This window comes from Leiobunum rupestre, chromosome 10, assembly GCF_980474605.1.
Source record: "Leiobunum rupestre chromosome 10, qqLeiRupe1.1.hap1, whole genome shotgun sequence".
Lineage (NCBI taxonomy): Eukaryota > Metazoa > Arthropoda > Arachnida > Opiliones > Sclerosomatidae > Leiobunum > Leiobunum rupestre.
In genome coordinates this window covers 39,089,617-39,110,481 of record NC_143393.1, presented here as the reverse complement: position 1 = coordinate 39,110,481, position 20,865 = coordinate 39,089,617, and the positions used below count along the sequence as shown (strand labels likewise).

Sequence of the window (20,865 nt, the reverse complement as noted above, 5' to 3'; positions counted from 1 at the left end):
CTATTCTCACCGACAAATCGAATTCTAGTTTTTAAAATTCTAGAATACCAAATAGTGAACTTTTAAAAACCGACTATTCTATTTAAAAAAAATTAATTTGGTTTTGTCGATTTTAATCCAAATTTATCAAATTATTTGGTATTTGCATCAAATTTCTACCGCCAGAGGCACTAAGTTAGTAAAAAAAACCTTTCGCGACGAAACCGAAGGTCAGGAGTTGAATAAATTGAAACTTTATTTATTGATTTTGACGTTTGTAAATAGGAATGAATTGTATGGCCACAAGATAACTATGAAGTAGATGTATACACTATAGAGTGGAAGAAACCATTTTGGGAGTGTTGATTCCATAATATCTAGAGCAGTTGGCACTACAGCATTTAGACCAGTGAGAATCTTTCTTTACTGGATATATCAAGGATAATACAAGAGAGGATACGAAATGTTGAAGCGAACTCCTACCTGGCTCGTGACAGCAAAAGTAAATAGACAAACAGAAAGTCTTGGATTCGAGTCGTTTCGTACCTTCCCCATCCAATCTAAACGGTTAAAAAACTAGAAACTTTCGGCGGGAATTTGTGAAATTAGCCCCTCCGATACTAGCCCTCCTGGCGGGACAAAGTGTAACCTCTTCAGGTTGTCTGCTTTTTTTATTCTATTTTGATTTTACGTAAGAGGATTCGCGATGCCACATAAAAAAACTGCAGCTCATCTGCTATTAATGCCTAAAAACCAATCAAATCAGTGTAATTTTTACATTAAGGAACAAACAAATTTTATCATTTGTAATTTATTTTAAAAACAATTAAATATCAAATTTCAAGTAGAAAAGTTTCATGCAAAAAATACATAAAAATATGTTCAAGACCAAAATATGAAAATTTCAACTAGGTGGAGAAAAATCAGGGAGATCTCGTACCATAACTTTCAAAACCTAATCAAACATGGATATAATTAATTTTCCCATCAAGGATTTTTTATACTCTTAGCAATTACTTTTTCCAACCCATCACAGGTTATTTTGATTTCCTCCACATTCCTAGATTTGGTCCTAGTCAATAGTTTAACTCTGACCACTACTTTAGAACTGCAACCGAACAATTGTAATTTATTTTTAAAACTATGACGATAAGAAAATATTACTCACTTCGGCTTGCAAATTCCTTGATCAGGATTAACTTGAAAAACGTCTTTGGGGTATGAAATTTGCATCCATAATAAAATACTGCTGCTAATACAAAATTCCAGCTCTTGATTATGCTGCCTAAAATTCAATTTCATAGGTTCTACATCCCATTTTGTTTCCATAAATGAAGAATTATCTAATTTTGAATTAGTTTCATCTCTTTCCGCAATTTCTCTATCGAAAATAATTTTTTTTTTAACACTTTCACCATCAAGGAAGTACAGTTCAGAGATTTTTTTTGAATCAATCAAAAAAATATACCAACCGGTGATTATTATTGAAAACTTCATTAGGGTGACTCACAGCTGCATCAGAATCTATGCCTTTGGTTGATGTAGGTTTTACCAAATGTGCCAATTTCCTGTAACTATTAGGCTTAGTCCTTGTAGCTTCTGTCGAACGAATGTTACTGGTAGACAAACTTCTTGAATGCCTTATTTTGCCACGGAGGGATATTTTTTCAAGATCTTGATCTTCTTTATTAGGACACTGAAGTCCAACTGTTACACTACCCTTGAGAACGCACAATGATATACTTTCAAAATTGTACTTATTCCTTATGGCGATGGTAATTGGAATTAAAACTGAGTTGTCTTTATTAGTTTCCCCTTTAATTTGAAACAGCAAAATTGTTGATGATAGAATTTGACAAACATGAGAAGATTTCATCATAATTTCCCTCATTTTCCTTTCAGGAAATATATACTGAAAATCCTCAGATTGTTCCTTGTAATTAAAAGGCAAAACCATTAAAAGTTATTAAAAAGATACCCATGAAAAATGACAACTTACAGTTTGTAAAAATACAATAACGGGAGTAACTGCTTTGCTTTGGCTCATAATTTTAACAAACATGGTGTTATTATCCTCATCTTGTGTCAGCGCAAAGTCAAAATCTATAGTGTTATCATGTTTTCCAAATGGAATTTCTACAACCAGTTTTGGATATTCCACAGTAAGAGTAACGTGGCATATGAAACTCCCCAAAGAGGTGTGAAGACAGGGAACAGTGGTAGTAATTTCAATCCACAAATTGAATATGCCTTCTTCCAAAGCAGACAGATTAACCTAAAACACAGAATCAAGACTTATCTAGAATTTTTTTTCTAAATGGCAAGTATTGGTACCGTAGATTCATTAGTTGCTCTTGGGGGAATATCACAACTACCAGGAAGGATAATGCCTAGTTTCTCTGGTTTAATTTTCTGACTACCCATGAAAACCGTAATTATGGTAAAACCACAACTTAGTACTCTGTTCGATGGATTGATGAGTGGAATATTAATTTTTGAGTTACTACCCCAACAAACATAACCAGCAGAGAGTTCCGATGGTCCCAAAATAACTGAAAAAGTTAGTTGTAATTTATCACACCAATATATTCCTAAAATTTATATAATTTTTTACTTTCATTTTGTGGCATATTCTGCTCTGGGTAGTAGAAATTTGAATAACTTGTTGGTGTCAGAGGCACTTGGTAGGGGTAGTTGGTTAATGGACTAGGATGGGGGTATTGAATTTGAGAAGGAGGGATATTATGCATCCTAGCAGCATTTTCGTAACAATGAAGACAAGGCACAGGACCATTGATATGAGAATTAGCTTGTAATAGACTAGGAGAATGATGAGATGGACAAAAACCGAAACTATGCCCTCCATTTTGTGAAAATGAGTTGGTGTTCTTTGGCAGAGAATGAAAACTGCCATAGTGATCTTGCAAAACAAATTGGTGGTGTTTCTTTTCTGGTAACAAGTCACCCGTACTATGACATTTACGAATATCAACATTGCTTGAAAAATCAACTTCATTTGCCGAATGAGACCTGCACAAATACATAAGAAATATATTTCTCATATTTGATTTTTTTTAAAATATACGACCTTGTAACTTTAATTGTACCCTCATTGGATTGATAACTTGGAACTGACAGCGAAGGACTATCAAAAACTTCACTTATTCTAGAAAGATTACCATTCTGCTTTGTTTTGATCATGCTTTCCAAGAGTGTTTGCTCATTATCAGGTATAGTAATAGACAAATCTTTGGTAAATTCAGAAATGTCACAATTATTGGAACTCTTTATATTGTATTCAGACGCCCTAGACGCATTGGTCAGGTCATTTCTTGCTGGACTTTTAACGTCAAGTCCAAAATAAGGCTGTAAGAGCAACGTCATACTTCATAAAGATTAAAACTCATTATTTCACAAATTATAGTTACCCTAAGCGCATTTGATTTTTGTCCAAGTGCACCTAACCGATCAGACTTAGCTCGAAATAGAATATCCTTAGTGACACGATCAGGCACCTCACCATTACTCAAAATAGAATTCACAAATGATGGCCTACTAACTGTTGAAGTATTTCTGTATGTTCCAAAAGAAGGTGCCCCATCTCCAAGGGGTAATTCATCTGGTAGCTGAAAAGAATAAAAAAATCCTAAAATCTGAAAATGTTTAATTTCTTTAAATAACTTGAGTACTTCAAGTTCTTTTTCTTTCAGAAATGATACTTCTCCCTCATCAATAAGTTTCATAGCATCTCCTAAATAGTATAAATTTAAATTTTTTGCTCTTAACCGCTAAAACCACGCATTGCCACATACCACCACTTAGGAAATCTTCATTGCCCAGTTGAAATGCTTGAAATTCATTATTGAAGCTGTTTGGAAAACTCAGTCGTATATTATCTGCAAAATAGATCAATTAACAAAAACAAATATAGACTGATTATACAACATACCAGGTGGCATCCATGATGCATTTGGTTCCACGTGACATCCAGACTCATCAAATGGGTTTTTAGGAATCATTGTTTTACCAAAAGGTTGGGTAGAAGTTTCAGCTAACACAGTGGACCCTAGTTTTGATAACTTTAATGCGATCGAAGGATTACAATTGGAACTACTGCTACCAGTATCAGTCCCTGATCCACTCAAAGAGGATGAACGGGCTGATATTTGATCATTCCTAAAGTCAAGCTATAATCAGAAACAAAGCTGTTTAGATTTCACGATTAGGGTTTTATGTTACCAAAATTAAATGCGCTCACAGTTAACGAAGTGGAAGTTACGGCAGAATTGTTCATTCCAATAATGGATTGATTTCCTTTGAATGGTGTTGGGAGGCCTTCGGTTATTACAGAATCTTTTCTGCTCTCATAATTCTTGCTTTTTGAAAAAATATTTTCAAAATTGTTTCTGGAGAAACTTGGCAAAGGGTCTGGTTCCACTTTATTTGATTTTAAAGATGCCTGCAGCTGCTTGAATTAAAAAAAAATTAACACATGATAAAATAATGAAGGTATACAATCAAATACATTGTTGCTTTCATCCATAGTTCCTGTGAATCTCCATTCAGAATCCGAACATTCTCTAAAATATCTGGAATCCAGAGAGCCTTGCGATACATTTAACTAATAGTGAAAATATCAGCATTATACATAAAATATTTTAATCCATCACACCATTCTTACAGATGAAAGTTCCTTAACAGGAATATCATCAGACACTGAATGTTTGGCAGAACTTTGAAATGCTTGAGGAAACATGCGTTTACTCAGAAGGGAACTTGTGGTTGAAATATCCTTTAAATAATAAACATAGTTAAATGTAAAATTGTTCATGGTTTCAAATTGTTGCAATAACACGCACTGGAACTTTGAAGACAGGCTGAGGCTGAGACTGAGACTGATATAATAGACTGACTTTCTGCTTTGTCTTCTCTGATATTAGCGAAATTCGATCAACAAAAGAAGTTGTATTTCTACACTCGGTGAATGCTTATAAAGCAAGAAGTAACATTACAATTAGACCTACATTCCCAAGCTTCTTATATTATCTTACTACTTAAGTTGTCCAAATCCAAAATACCAAGGGATGAATCCATACTCATCTTTGAATGTTTCGAATTCTCGATTTTTTCACTAACTTTTGTGAAATTTGAATAATGATTTTTTCCACTCATGACAAAATACGTTTACGACTCGTTTTTTTTACGACAGGAACTGAGGAACACCCTCGATTAGCTATTAAACTAACCGCCAAACTTTAAGCCTTGGTTACGAAAAGTCTAAACAAATTTAAATATAAATTCCTTACAGTCTATCTTAAATTAACAAAAATATTAACAGCCAACTGTTAGCAGAAGCTATTGCGAAAATAATTAATAAACAGAACTAACCTTTAATTCAACAATCAAGACAAATAATGCCATCGACCTGAAGATTCGAAATGCTCACACTGATAAGTTTTCAGAAAATGTTCTATCAGAGAGAATTTATTCTCTCTGGTTCTATTAAAAAAATAAAAAGTTAAAATACAAATGCACTCTATTTCGGCAACTGAAAAAAATTCGCCAACTTTTTGGGGCATATCCCGTACAAGGTTCCTAGAAAAAAGCTACGCTAAAGCCCCTTTTCAAACGAGAAAATATAAAAACTCGCGAAGGAGAGAAAAGGGGAAAGACATCGACTTATTCCCCGAAAGAAACGTCACTGGATGTCAGACAACAAGTCGTCGCCGTTCCTTTTTTACAAGAATTTGAATCTTTGACTGCGCACGTGCGAGTCAGCCACACCATGGAAGAAGTACTTAAGATTTAAGATTTAAGATTTATTTACTGACAACCCTTTTGGAACAGGGCGGCTCACTCACAAACGAGGAGCACAGTCGAAAAAATACAAAATACATACACAAAACCAGCATCGAATATAATCCAGGAAATACCAAAGACCCAATCCAGAATTTTAAAGCAGAAATAAAACCCGCCAAAAACTCAATTCAAAATAAGCATATAAATAAAAATACAGATATATAATACCAGAAATACATGTATTTCTGATAATACTATAAGAGCGAAGGAAACCGATTAATTATTATTCAAACGACGCCAAGCGTCCTTGGCCTTCTTCCACAACCCAGGAATCCATTTGACCTGATGGACATCTGAACCAGTATTACCGAAGCCTATAAGCACCTCTGTAGGGAGGTGTAAGTGATCCATCCGCCATTCCGACACTCCCGGATGGTTCTCCAAAGCTGGACACGACAGAAAGATGTGACTTAGGTCTTCGACTTCATGGTTACATAGTTTGCATGCCGGCAAGTCACCGAAAAGTTGGGCCTGTCGTTGACCAGTTAACAAAGCACCACAACGGGCATCAAAAAGTAGGCCACTCTGCCACGATCCGTCGTAGAAGGGCTCTGGAGCTGGAACACTTTTCAACTGATATAGGCAGAGGCTACGCTTCTCTCTTATTTCAGTCTTCCACAGTTTGCTTGCAGATTCCCGCACGTCCTTTGTTACAATAGTGGCCCATTGATGTTCGTTCGTAGCCTCACTCCTTTTAGTGCCAATACCGTAAATTTTGTCAAGATGTTCTAGCCGCCGAAAAAACCTGTACTAACATTTTCTTGACGCAAGGCCCGAAACACGATACCAGGAAACATGTGGCTTGGCATCAACATCAGCCGACCCAAGTACTTCAATTTGCTGACCGCCTCACGCTCACGCATAGTGCTCCAACCAAGCTCCCCCTTAATAGCAGCATTCGGAGTACAGGGACCCGCAGACAAAGCACTCCTACCGGCTTCTCTTTGTGCATAGTCCAGCGCTGCAATGGAAGTTTTCGAGAGTGCCATCACCTCATTTGCATACGTAAGGGTGGGAACCGCCACCGACTTCCATAAAGTGCGCCCAACAGAGTAGTTGTTATAAGAATTTTTCGCCAAATTTTTCACTGCCCATCGGAGACTCGTCGCCTTAGACACCAACTTCCGTTCGTAGGCTTCCGAATATCCATTTCCGTTTGAAGAAAAAATAATTCCTAGGTACGTGTACTCTGTAGCGACCTCAATTTTAGCTCCATGCAAAGTGAACGTATCGCTTCCATCCTCTGAACCAAAGATCAAAACCTTAGACTTATCACTCCCAAAGCGCAATCCACACTCTTCCGCAAAAGAGGTGCAAGTATTCAACAATTCCTGAAGGCCTCCCGCTGAATCCGCCAACAAGAGAACATCGTCTGCGAAGAGCAAGCAGCTCAAACGACGTCCATATTTCCCGTTCACAAAAGCACCATGAGGGGACCACTCCAGGCGATCAGCCAATCCATTTATGTAGATAACAAACAGTAGGGGGGACAATGGACAACCCTGACGAAGGCCGACAGAAGTCTTCATAGAAGTGGTGTTAACTCCTTGCGCTTTATAGACACAACTACTTCCTGCATACAAGCGCTCAATGCTGTCTATCGTATCAGAATCAACTCCCATGTTCTTCAAGGCCATCCAAAGTTGGGGTAACCTAACACTATCGGGTAATTCTACGACAGATTTTACCACCTTGGGCACCCTATATTTTTAGATAACCCCGAAAACTTGTCTCTGGGGTTATTTTGGTTGAAAAACACGATTCTGAAAGTTTCGTTAAGATCCGCCTGGTAGCTTGCAAGTTACGCCATGCCCATTTTTGGTGAAATGACCTTGACCCCTAATATTGAGGGAGCGATTTCTTAGCCAATTGCTTTTCTATAAACACGTGCAGGGTATCATTTTAAAGGTAAAAAAGAGTGTAAAAAAATAAACCACCCAATTTAAATCCCCATTTAGAATTACATACATTAAAACCGTTTATAATATTTTGAACTTTGACCTTGAAAAAGGGCCATTTTATTTTATTAAAATAGACATTTTTTTAGAGTTCCTCACTTATGATTTAGTTAAAAACAAAATATTGACTAGGTAAAAGTTTTAGTTTTAAAGAAAAAAATTAATAAAAAATACCCCTGATTCACTGAACATTACCTTATTTCCAGTCTTTGGATTTCTAGAGAATGCTGTCTGCTCTTTTGTCTGCCACTCTTCTCTTTTAGGAAAATGTTATTGTAACTTTGATCGGTGCCTACGTTTCGATAGATCGAGTCACTTTGTGAAATATATACAGAATGGATTGCTGTTCTTTTAAAGGTGTACCTAATGCTTGTCATTTAAAGCATTTCTCTCAACGTAAAGCGATAAGGAAAGTAAAATCTCAAGACGAAAAAAATATCCTTAATCTTAGAACAGGCGTTGCTGTGGCTAATATTAAATCTATTTGTTTACATCATGAAAAACTTCATATACATAAATATGAATTGAATCAAAGAAGATGCAGTAATCCCTTTTTTCAACATGATACCGCCAGAAGTAAAGGACTTAAAGTTATTTCGTTGAATTGTTACAAAACGTACAAAAGGTTTGTCGATGGATTAGTTCCTGGGAAAAAACTTTGTCCTCAGTGTTACGCGTTTTTAACAAAACAGCGCCTAGTAAAGAGTTATTCCCCAATTATTGAAACTCCAGAAGCTAACAGCTCTTTATCACAACCAAACAATTCCGAAAACTCGTCCCAAGAAATCTTTTCACAACCATCAAGCTCACAAGACATTTCACTGGTAGCAGTTAACAATGCACTCGGTTGTTTAGGAGAGTCACCAGTGAAACTAAGTAAGTAAATTATTTGTAAATTATTTAAAGGGATAAGCCTACTGAAATTATAAAATAACCTACTTTGTCTATTGTGCTTGAAAAATTAAATACAATTCAGATTTTCATTCGTTCAGTGGCGTATGAACGTTTGAAAAGTTGGAGGGGGCAAAGACAAATCAAAACCCTGAGGGGGAAAGCATGTCCCCTTGCTCTAAGCGTAACAAATTTCAAATATTTTACCTTTTGAAATTTTTTGCGTGTTTAGAATGTAAATTTACGACAAAAGAGGGTATCGTTTAAGAAAATTCAAGTATGATTTGATACGAAATCAATAATTATATATAATAAGTATAAGTATAATTATAAGTATGTATTATTATAATGTTTGCTTTAATGTTCCTTTCATTTGTAAGTTTCAAGTGTAGAACCGACTAAGTCGTGGGAGAGGGGCAATTACATTAGTTGCCCTTCCCAGTGAAATTTTTCGGAGGGAAAATGCTCCCTTCCCCCCTTGCTTTCGTTGGAATTATTTAATTTAATTAAAAAAAAAAAACATTTCGGTGAAATCGTCCGAAAAATTGACCTTAAATTGGGCCTAACGCGTCTCTGGGAATTCGCAATTTTTTTTTGTTTCCCGCAGTGAAGTCCAACTTCCAATCAGATGGCGGCGTAGATTTTTTTTATCTATGATGTGATTAGAAGTTAAATCTGCCTGCGGGAAACTGAAAATACAGTGAATTTTTAAGACGAGTTAGGCCCGAATTTTTCCGGACGATTGCACCGATTTTTTTTTAAATTTAAATTAAATAATTCCGACAAAAGAAAATCGGGATTATATTTAATTTTGGAAGAGGTATAGGCTGAAGGTAGGTCATTTTACCATTTCATTATCCCTTTAACTGGCTTAAGTTTGTAAAATATTTCGTTTAAAATTATTTTAGAAGGTAAAAATTTACGAAAAAAATCAAATCTTATAAAAAGTAAATGTATATCTGCTACTCGAAATCTGAAAAGAAAACTAGAAGATTCTCTCGGAGTCGTCGTTGAAGCACTCTATAACAACTCTAACGATGTAGAGTTCAAGTTGAAAGAGCACGCTGAGTATGAGAAAATATTACTAGAACTAAAGGAAAAGTTCAATGCTGATAACACGTCTTATAAAGAAAAACTACAAATATTAACTCTATCACCATTTGGAATAAATCGCACAGTAAAAGAATTTCGCACGACAAAATACCTTGTTCTAAAAAGTCGCGAATTAAAGAAAGAGAAAGGAATACTAGGTGTACCAGGCCACCAGAGTAAAGGCTCTAAAATATCGGCTGAAGCGAAAGAAATCGTGACGAATTTCTACGAAAGTGACGATTACAGTAGGATGACCCCAGGTCAAAAGGACTACATTTCAGTTCGAAATGTAAATACTGGAGAAAAAGAACATAAACAAAAACGGCTCATGCTTATAAATCTTAAAGAACTTTATGCACAATTTAAAGAAGAACATCACATGCCGATTGGTTTTTCAAAATTTTGTACATTGCGACCTCCTTGGTGTATATTAGCGGGGCCAAAGGGAACTCACGCAGTTTGCGTTTGCACGTACCACCAGAATGTAAAACTTATGCTCTCAGCTTTCCCAGCAAATGACCCGTTCATTTCTTTAGCTAATTTGATGAGTTTGTCCGTGTGCAACATTAACAGTCGAAACTGCATGATGAGACAATGCAAAGATTGCCCGGGAAAAGACGGTGTAGCTAAAAACACTAATCTAGCCACCTACTTCGAGGAATCTGAAAGCGTAGAGTACAAACAATGGGTTTCTGCTGACAAAACAAAGCTCGTGACATTGCTGGATACTCCGGAAGATTTCATTTTGTCATTAGCGTCCAAAATTTACGAATTGACAAGGCATCATTTTACTGCTAAATCTCAATCTCAATATCTAAAAAACCTGAAAGAAAACCTTGACACTGAAACAGCAATTATTTTGGGAGATTTCGCAGAAAATTACTCCTTTGTGGTACAAGATGAAGTACAAGGGTATCATTGGGAAAATTCCCAGGCTACTTTACACCCTTTCGTGGTTTACTATAGAAGCGCTCCGGAAGAACCTCTGAAACACTTGAATTATTGCGTCATTAGTGACACTAGAAATCACTCAACTAGCACGGTGTATACATTTCAGACCATACTTAAAATTATTAAAGGAAACAATTTTTGACCTGAAAAAAGTAGTATATTTTACAGATGGCTGTGCAGCCCAGTATAAAAACCGATTTAATTTTATTAATATTTGCCACCATGAAGACGATTTTGGATTAAAGTGCGAATGGCATTTTTTCGCAACATCGCACGGAAAGGGCCCGTGCGATGGAATTGGAGGCACGGTAAAACGACAAACGGCTAAAACAAGTCTTCAGAGAACGGTTTCCGGTCAAATATTAACCCCGGTAGACATGTTTGAATTTTGCCAAAAATCCTTTTCCAACATTGAATTTATTTACGTCTCTGACGACGAGATAAATGAAACGTCAGACCTTTTAGAAGAGCGATTTACTCTTGCTAAAACTATAAAAGGTACGCAGAGACTTCACAAGTTCATTCCTGTAGATCAACATTTTCTTCAAGGTTCATTTCTTTCGGAAATGGAAGACTACAAACTCTTTAAAGTATCTCCTATCAACTTCGATGCTGCTGAGAATCAAAACGAATCTAAAATTGTGAATTTCACAAAAGAAGAGTTCTTGGCTTGTATCTATGATGGAAAATATTACATCGGGAAAGTTTTAGATACATCTACGGAATTTGAAGATTTACTAGTTTCATTTATGTACCCTGCTGGAATGGTTACTAGTTTATATTGGCCCAATAAACAAGATTGTTGTTGGGTTCCAATCGAAAATATACTGTGCAAAATACAATGTCCTTTCTTGGTAAACCGTGCTAGAAGTAAGTACTGCGTGAAAGATGAAGATACGATTAAAATTAATGAAGCTTATTTGAAGTATTTAGAAAAATAAAGATGTATGAGCTGGTTAAAAAAATATTTGTATACGGCCACATGGTGGTGATTTTTATTTTTTTTCTTTAAAACTAAAACTTTTACCTAGTCAATATTTTGTTTTTAACTAAATCATAAGTGAGGAACTCTAAAAAAATGTCTATTTAAAAAAAATAAAATGGCCCTTTTTCAAGGTCAAAGTTCAAAATATTAAAAACTGTTTTTATGTATGTAATTCTAAATGGGGATTTAAATTGAGTGGTTTATTTTTTACACTCTTTTTTACCTTTAAAATGATACCCTGCACGTGTTTATAGAAAAGCAATTGGCTAAGAAATCGCTCCCTCAATATTAGGGGTCAAGGTCATTTCACCAAAAATGGGCATGGCGTAACTTGCAAGCTACCAGGCGGATCTTAACGAAACTTTCAGAATCGTGTTTTGCAACCAAAATAACCCCAGAGACAAGTTTTCGGGGTTATCTAAAAATATAGGGTGCCCAAGGTGGTAAAATCTGTCGTGGAATTACCCTATCATAGGCCTTCTGTAGATCCAGGAAACCGCAATAAAGCGGACGCTTCTTTAATTGGTAAAGTTCAATAAGTTGTGTTAACACGAACAAATTATCAGTAATTCGTCGACCATGTCGAAACCCATATTGCGCCTCGTTTAAAAAACCATTCAACTCCATATAAATAGCAAGACGTTCCTTCCACAAAATTGCGTACACCTTATACATAATAGAAGTAACGGCTATCGGCCTATAGGAATCCAAATCATCTTCGGGCTTCCCTTTTCCCTTGTGAATCAAGCTGACCCAACACTCCTTCCAACTACTAGGAATATCGCCAGACTTTCGGATTTCATTATAGATGGACAACAGACATTGAAGAGCTGAAGAACCAAGAGCCAGAACTAGTTCCCCGTAGAGGTCATCCATCCCAGCTGCTTTACCCCGTTGTAATTTTTTAATAACGGCCAAAAACTCCGGTAGTAAGAATGGTTCATTAAGGCGTTCGGCTGGAGTTACAGTTGGAACTTTCACCACGGAGTGCGCTTGGCTATCCGTCACAGTAGGACGACTCAATAGCGTTGCCTCCATGTCGGCTATATATTCTTGAATTCGGGCTTGCATGACGGATTTTTCATACAGAAGAATACCAGACTTAGACCGAAAACCCTTTAATCCAGAATCAGATTGGGAGGATAAACGTCGCATTTTAGAAATATACCTCCAGAACTTTTTCCCCTGCGCTTTGCCAGCCTTGATAATATCATTCTCAATACGTTTATTAACAAGTTGGATCTTTTTTCTTATCAATTCTTTAGCTTCATTTTTCTTCTGTAGATAATAGACCCACTTTGTAAGCACCACTTCCACCGTGCAGCCCTGAGATTTCGCCTGTCTATGATCCTTACACGCTCTTTTCCTGGCACGAATGGCATCAGCAATTTCCTTATCCCACCATTTCTTTGGCACAATACCTTTCTTCAAAATGACACTAGGTGATTTTTTTATTAAGTTTTTCCGCGCTGCTGCTTCCATAGCCTCCACAAAATCACCATACGAGGGTTGAGCAGTTAGCGTAGACACCCACTCTTCCATTTCGTCACTGTAAGCCTTTAGAGTTGTCTCGTTATCGAAGTCCCAGAATGTCTTCACTGGTACACCGTCAGGAACTGAATCAGTTTTTGGTTGATCGTTGTTTGCTTTTAAATTGGAACGAGGCTGAAGTGAAACGGAAACCAAGTTATGGTCACTACCAAGGCTATCTGATCCAGATTCGTCAATTTCCATCGACATAACATTATCGACAATGTTAGCACTAAAGAGGACGTAGTCTATGGTAGACTTACTGTTCCTACTACTTCTAGTAGTGCGACCAACACAATTGTCTAACAAATTCCCTATGGTAAAACTTTGTTCTTCTGCAAATTCTCTCAAAAGTTTACCGTTATAGCAATCCGAACCATCAAATTCAGTAAGATGTCCATTCATATCTCCGCCGATGCAAAAACTAAGAACACCATTAGCCCGAAATTCCTCAATATCCTTAGCTAAACAGTCGTAGATTTTATGATTGTAAACTCCACTACATTTACCCGTAGCACAATACACTAGAGCTATGACAAGATCCGGGAACCTTTCATGAGAAAACCAAATATGCTCTGAACAAGACTTAACAAGTTTACAAGATTCACTTACTCGGCACAGAACTCCCAACCCTCCACCTTTCTTCTCACGACCCTTACGATTCAAACCGAACCATGTGAGACACTTTAATGGAGGAGGAAGGTTCCCCTCCCGCAAATGAGTCTCAGAAAGGCACAACAAATTTAATTGTTTGTTACTAAAAATTGAATCGATTTCCATCCACTTTTGTATGGAAGCACCCTGCATATTAAGAAAACCAAATTTTAAAGAACTATTTACACTATTTGCCAAAAGAGATCGAACACGTCTATATTTTTTACGAATTCCCCCGCGTGTCCTTCGGGTAGCCAAACGGCATCCCACATTGGAAATCGGGGTTTCGTGAATTCCTAAACCTGATTCCCCGAAGGCAGGCCAGGAGTCAAGTTTTTTCCATCACCATCCTTGAGGTTGCCGACAGCTCTGTTAGTTTGGAAACGGTTTTTTCGCCACCTCTGAAATTCGGAGAATGTTCTTTCCTCCCTAGAGCGATCGGGCGCTAGTCTAACGCGACTATACTCCGGTACTTGATGGTTTCTCAACCTTTTGGCGACAAGAAGTATGGACTTTCTACTTTCAGCACTGTCCAAGCAGATCAACACCGGTTTGTCTTTTTTATCCTCTCTTCTACCAAAGCGTTGACACGATTTGACACTGAAATGAACAGTTTCATCAATCCCCAAATTTTTCCGAAGCCAATTTTCAGCGCCACTAGGTGAGTCCAGATCATCAAAGGCCACACCAAAGGCGACTAAATTAGTAGCTAGATCATCCACAACATCACTTTCCTTGGAAACAAGAGCAGTGTCAGAGTCTTTAAATTTCATAGTCTGACCCTTTAGCGTATCAACTTGTCCCGAGAGAGCCGAAATCGAGTCACGCATTGCCTTGGATTCGTTTTCACGTTCCTGCATTGTAATTGCAACAGCTTCCACCTGTAATTTTAGACCGCTGATATAATCCTCCTGGTCAGTCTGTCGTTTTTCCATGGTTTCGAAACGTTCTCTGTTAACCAAATCACGTCTATCCAGTTCACACAAAAAGATAGATTGTACATCCGTCAACCGCTCTTCCATGATGGAAAACTTTGAGACAATCAAAGACTCCAGACTAGAGAACAAGGCCCCCAAAGCAAGAGTATCTTTAGTTCCACCCAAAATCAGATCGCCGCTAGTTCCAACCACAATCCCGGAGTGACTCGCAGATGGTAGCTCTTGCAACTGCTCCTTCACTAGACTTTGACTAAGCTGACTTTGGCTTAGGGAACGGGTTGCCACCGATCGAATAGCCACTAAGGGCCCTTGACTATATACCGAGCAATCCTTCTTGAAACAGTTACTGCATTCCCACATATCCTTTAGCCGACGGGCATCCCCTATGCGCAGCTCCACACATTTCACATGAAACCACTGCTTACAAAGCCTACAATCAATCCATGTATTCGGTTTCCCCGTGCCTTTATTTTTAGGAGCATCTTCCTCTTTGCATAGATAGCACAAGTCCTCATTTGTTACGTCCGCTTTACTCGAATTCATTTTCGCCCTTTATTTGCAAGATATAAAGACAACAACAACCTAAGACTAAGCCTAATACCCTACCACTGCAGGATGGCGCCTCTTAGCCCGTGCTTTTGGCACGGGCCGCTCTTCCTTCGCTACAGCGGTAACTCCGCTAAGCCTAACTACTCTACTTCTTCCATGGCCACACTGAGGCTAAAACCTGTTGGTAGGTGGGATCCCTTTACAGTGGTGCTGATACTTCTAGCACTGGTCACTTGACAACGGAATTTAAGAAATGTAAAAGTTCTTTGTCACTGATTTCAATAGATATACATCTGCCTCTATTGTTAGCCCCAAGAAAGTTTTTCGAAAAGGAACAGTTTCAGTCTTCGTTTCTTCTTCCTTCGTATAGTATTTTATTTATATATTTAATAATTATAATAGTATTTTATTTATATATTTAATAATTAATAGTATTTTATTTATATATTTAATAATTATAATAGTATTTTATTTATATATTTAAAAATTAATAGTATTTTATTTATATATTTAATAATTAATAGTATTTTATTTATATATTTAATAATTATAATAGTATTTTATTTATATATTTAATAATTATAATAGTATTTTATTTATATATTTAATAATTATAATAGTATTTTATTTATATATTTAATAATTATAATAGTATTTTATATATTTAATAATTATAATAGTATTTTATTTATATATTTAATAATTATAATAGTATTTTATTTATATATTTAATAATTATAATAGTATTTTATTTATATATTTAATAATTATAATAGTATTTTATTTATATATTTAATAATTATAATAGTATTTTATTTATATATTTAATAATTGTAATAGTATTTTATTTATATATTTAATAATTATAATAGTATTTTATTTATATATTTAATAATTATAATAGTATTTTATTTATATATTTAATAATTATAATAGTATTTTATTAATATATTTAATAATTATAATAGTATTTTATTTATATATTTAATTCTTAATAGTGTTTTATTTTTTATATTTAATAATTATAATAGTGTTTTATTTTTTATATTTAATAATTATAATAGTGTTTTATTTTTTATATTTAATAATTATAATAGTATTTTATTATGAAAAGGATGCTCAATTTTCTTTTTTTTTGCCACCGAACTTTGGAGCCCCTTTAAGTTTTCAAATCGGAGCCCTAGAAGTTGGTCATTTGCCCAATTTACTATTTTCGGTGGTTTCGCTTTATGTGGTAGATATTTTATTTAAAATTAAGTCCGATAACGTTAAAAAAATATATATTATTGGATAGGTAAGGATTCAGCGGACCTACAACTTCGGTTATATCAGTAAATATTAAATTTAAGTATAGTTTTCAGGGTAATTTACGGGACCTCATTTTTCGTGTGTTTATATTTTCGCTTAAAAATCTACATAACGTTCCTTGATTTAAGTCCGACTTTCATGAAAGTTATATTTTTGAATAGCTGTGGTTTCCATATAACCTAGAATTGCAATTACGTTGCTTAAGTTTAATTCTAAGTTAGGTTTTTTGGACAGCGTATACGTACCCCCCTCAACTTCCAACATTGGAAATACGCGTGGTTATAGAGACTATACGCGAATTTATCTATGGCATTTTTCAAGGCCGTTCTAATATGTCCAAAAGTAACAAATAAGTGTGACACTTATTGGAGCAGTACGTGATGCTTGCAACGTATGACATGAAGTAGCAAATAAGTGTGACACTTGTCGGAGAAATACGCTATGCTTATAACGTATGACCTGAAGTAACAAATAAGTGTGACACTTATCGGAGTAATACGCTATGCTTACAACGTATGACCTGAAGTAACAAATAACTGTGACACCTATCGGAGCAGTACGCTATGCTTGCAACGTATGACCTGAAGTAACAAATAAGTGTGACACTTATCGGAGCAGTACGCTATGCTTGCAACGTATGACCAGAAGTAACAAATAAGTGTGATCAGAAGAAAAAAATAAGAAAGACACTGATCGAAGGAATCTTCGATGCTTTCAAGGTATGACTAAAAGTAACAAATAAGTGTAAATACAATTATGTGTGGCCGTGGATATATATTGGTTGTGATACCGGCGTCTCAGGTTGATGTGAATAGCTCAAAGAAACTTAACACATTAGAAGGATTGTGTGTATTCTGACCGTCGTACGTCTTGTTCAAACTTGTTACTTTGCCGAATGGAAAAAAATACATGTAGTTGTCTCCTATATTTTCTTATTTTATAGACACTTTTTAAAGAATTAATGAAGTAGAAAGTTTTTAAGAAGAAAAAATTATCGCTGAAATAGTTTTATTATTATTTAAGTTAGACGAAACCACCTATGGACATAGCTGCACACCAAGACTTGGTCTCGGGCTCAGTCTCACCAAAATTTTTGTTTGCCCTTAGTCTCGTCTCGGTCTCACAATAATTTCCCCAAAAACACGAGAGCTCGTTCCGGGCTCATAAGTTTCTTTTCCTAAATACGAGAGCTCGTCCCGGGCTCATCAATATTTTTTTTTTAACACGAGAGCTCGTCTCGGGCTCATATTTTTTATCTCCTAAACACAAGAGCTCGTCTCGAACTCACAATTCATCTCCCTAATCATTTGAGCTTGTCTCGGGCTCATACTTATTTATGTTACTAACACGGGCTCGTGTCAGTCTCAGAAGAATTTGCGTAACTCGCGGGGCATTTCAGTCTGTTAATATCTTTTTGAAGTTTTAATATTTTTTTTTGTTGATATATAAATCCTAAGTCAAACGAAACAGCCGGCCGACCAGGTCTGGCATTCTCTTCACTACAACAATCTTCGAAAATTCCAGAAGGTAGTTTACTTTGGACCAATCAGAAATCCATTGAGTGAAAACACGTTTCCGTATTAACCTAGTAGGCCAGAGCTCTCTTCAAGGCGACACGGCCAACTATGATCACGCGCTATTCGCTCTTTAGAGTCTTTACCTACCACGCAAACAGCACGCAATCAAAGTTGGTCGTGTCGGTGAGAAAGAAAGCGTTACGGCTACGGCCCGTGTTTCTCTGTGCGGTAGCGCTCCCCAGTGGCCAAGGGGAACATGATTGTGCAAAAATGGACACATAACCGTCTCTTAAAAATTAAAAGGTCTCATATCGGGCTCGTTACAAACAAATTGTCTCAGCTCGGACTCGTAGTAACACACTATATTATATTGGATGCAGCTCAGGCTCACAGCAATTTACTATATTTTAATGGTCTCATCTTGAGCTCGCACAAATACGCTATATTAAAATGGTCTCATCTCGGGCTCAAATTAAATGACCACAACGTTTTGGTCTCTTCTCGGGCTCGTATCATTCTCATAATAAAGCCTGGGCTCATTCTCAAATTGAGCTCGGGCTCTTAGTGTGAGACGAGCCCGTTCAGCTATGCCTATGGACTGTGAGAAGGATGATAAAATACGCGAAAAAGTAGTTTAGTCTATAATTAATTAATTATGAACTAATCTACTTTTTCGTGTATTTTATTATTATTTACACCACAACAATTTCAACAAACGCTTTTGACCATAAGTAGTGCCGCCAGCAGTGAGCAAAAGTAGGAACGTGTCTAACGTTGAAATAATTGGGACTATTTTGGGGATCATCCAAATTTGGGAAGAGCAATGTATGATTTACCTTTGTGCTATGTGTGCCTCAGTCATCTCATAATATAGACATAATTATGTAACACAATCGCCATAAAAGCTATTTTCTTTAATGAAACCTTGTTCACGGAAAATGACGTAAATAGGCGCTTCAAAAAACATCTTCAAGGAAATTTAAAAGAAGTAATATTTCTGAGATCCAGCAACAATAAGTCCCTGTTTATATAGTGCTTGTTAAAATAATGGAAACTTTTCACCTTAAACAGAGAGCATATGTAACATAATTAGTATGAAACTAGCTCTATTTCTTCACTAACGGTTTGTTTCAAAGATATTGCGTCATCCGTACCCTACGTAATATTTCACGTCATCGAATCTCAAATGCCGATAATGCCCTACGTCTGATAAACCGACGGCCATTATTTTAGTAAACAAACCGGTTTGAACAACCAAGGCTTAGGAGCTAAAATGAACTACAATATAGTGTCAAGTTCTGTTAATGTAATTAATTTGCAAATTAATGAAGTTCTCGGAGACTCACGTTCTAAAATAAATTTGAATTGTCAAATAAAAGAAGCAGGTTTATTGGAAAAAATAGTTGAAATTCAGGTTGAGCTTTTCTGGCGCATCTACAAGGTTCAACCTTGAAGGTTGGAGTCTTTGCAGATTCTTTTGAGCCTAGGCCTAACTCTTCTAGGCTTGATATGGGTTTTAATAACGCTGGTGGAATATCCCACTTCGACGACTTGTACCATTTTCGGAAAGCGATCACTTATTGGTCATTTTCCCCAACCTTTTATTTTTCTAAATTACTCATTATTTAACTTCATCCGCACAAACCGAGCAAATTTATAAATTTCAATAAAGCTACATTGGGCCACGGCCAACTTCGTTCGCGCGTACCGCGCTTTAGCGGCCCCGTAAATCGCCTGAATTAATTTTCCCACCAGGCTTTCGCTACGACCAAAATTTAAGGTTAGTCAGATAGGAAAAATCCATAAAAAACAATTATTTTTAAATAAATTTAAAAAAACATTGAATTAAACCGAATGTAGGTTAATATTTAACTAATAGTATAATATTTTTTTCATGATTCAAATTTTTTAACGGTGTTTATAAATTATAAAAGAGTTATACAGAAACCAAGAACATATAAATAAATAAATAACTAAATAAATAAAAGTACAAACATTCTTGTTCAATGAAATTATCTCAAGTATTTTAATGAAGGAGCTCAATATTCGTCAATATTATTCCAAGTTAAGTTAGAAGAAACCACCTATGGACTGTGAGAAGGATGATAAAATACGTGAAAAAGTAGATTAGTCCATAATTAAAAGGGATAATATAGCTAAATCCTAAACAAATTTGAAGAAATTAAAAAACTTACTAATAACTCGTACCGATAGGTCTTCGAGCGAATCTCGGATCAAATAGATTTTCGAGCAATAAACTACATAAAAACTAAATAAAATAGCCAGAAATTCCAACGGTAGACCGGTTTCGTTCTATTTGGAACTCATCAGTACCGTGCGGGAAATATGGCTGGCGACTGTTATATCGAAAAGAGAAACTAAGCCTAAACATTAAAAATTTCAAAACGCGTTGCATAGCAACGGAAAGCCGAAAAAGGGGGGGGGGGGGGGGTACGAGTTAGTAGTAAGTTTTTAATTTCTTCAAATTTGTTTAGGATTTAGATATATTATCCCTTTTAATCATGGACTAATCTACTTTTTCGCGTATTTTATCATCCTTCTCACAGTCCATAGGTGGTCTCTTCTAACTTAGCAAGGCTCAGTTTGCTATAGAGTATAAATTACCTTCTTTGCGCCATTTAACTAATAAAGAA

At 36.0% G+C, this 20,865-nt stretch overlaps 2 protein-coding genes and 1 pseudogene across 4 annotated transcripts; 1 reads left to right on the top strand and 2 right to left on the bottom strand.

Annotated features, from left to right (window-relative positions):
• Positions 1-779: 779 nt before the first annotated feature.
• On the bottom strand, positions 780-5,466 carry LOC149925625 (uncharacterized). 3 transcript variants are annotated; one of them, XM_090160822.1, is made up of 18 exons: positions 5,368-5,466; positions 5,031-5,256; positions 4,839-4,966; positions 4,661-4,771; positions 4,505-4,600; positions 4,238-4,447; positions 3,929-4,166; positions 3,792-3,875; positions 3,669-3,730; positions 3,408-3,605; positions 3,068-3,345; positions 2,594-3,009; positions 2,314-2,531; positions 1,979-2,254; positions 1,452-1,912; positions 1,148-1,360; positions 997-1,087; positions 780-934 (listed from the first exon to the last, which is right to left on the bottom strand). In XM_090160822.1, exons 2-18 carry the CDS (start codon positions 5,149-5,151, stop codon positions 884-886), a joined length of 3,252 nt encoding a protein of 1,083 aa, XP_090016948.1. In that variant the 5' UTR covers positions 5,152-5,256; positions 5,368-5,466; the 3' UTR covers positions 780-883. The 3 variants fall into 3 exon arrangements, with proteins under 3 accessions (XP_090016948.1, XP_090016950.1, XP_090016949.1); XM_090160824.1 differs by having other exon boundaries at positions 4,238-4,444; XM_090160823.1 differs by lacking the exon at positions 5,368-5,466 and having other exon boundaries at positions 5,031-5,361.
• A 2,665-nt stretch (positions 5,467-8,131) lies between these two features.
• On the top strand, positions 8,132-11,671 carry LOC149925624 (uncharacterized; annotated as a pseudogene).
• Positions 11,672-12,129: 458 nt separating this feature from the next.
• Positions 12,130-14,052, bottom strand: LOC149925623 (uncharacterized). The gene has a single exon (XM_090161794.1). The coding sequence runs from the start codon at positions 14,050-14,052 to the stop codon at positions 12,130-12,132; it is 1,923 nt and encodes a 640-aa protein (XP_090017920.1).
• Between the last annotated feature and the right edge of the window lie 6,813 nt (positions 14,053-20,865).

Excerpts from the sequence above, each read along its gene's own strand:
- LOC149925625 (XM_090160822.1), bottom strand. The coding sequence starts at position 5,151 with ATGAGTGGAAAAAATCATTATTCAAATTTCACAAAAGTTAGTGAAAAA. Across the intron at positions 4,967-5,030 it reads GGATTTGGACAACTTAAGTA|CATTCACCGAGTGTAGAAAT; the intron begins GTAAGATAATAT and ends TTGCTTTATAAG. Across the intron at positions 2,532-2,593 it reads GAATATGCCACAAAATGAAA|TTATTTTGGGACCATCGGAA; the intron begins GTAAAAAATTAT and ends TAACTTTTTCAG.
- LOC149925623 (XM_090161794.1), bottom strand. The coding sequence starts at position 14,052 with ATGCAGGGTGCTTCCATACAAAAGTGGATGGAAATCGATTCAATTTTT.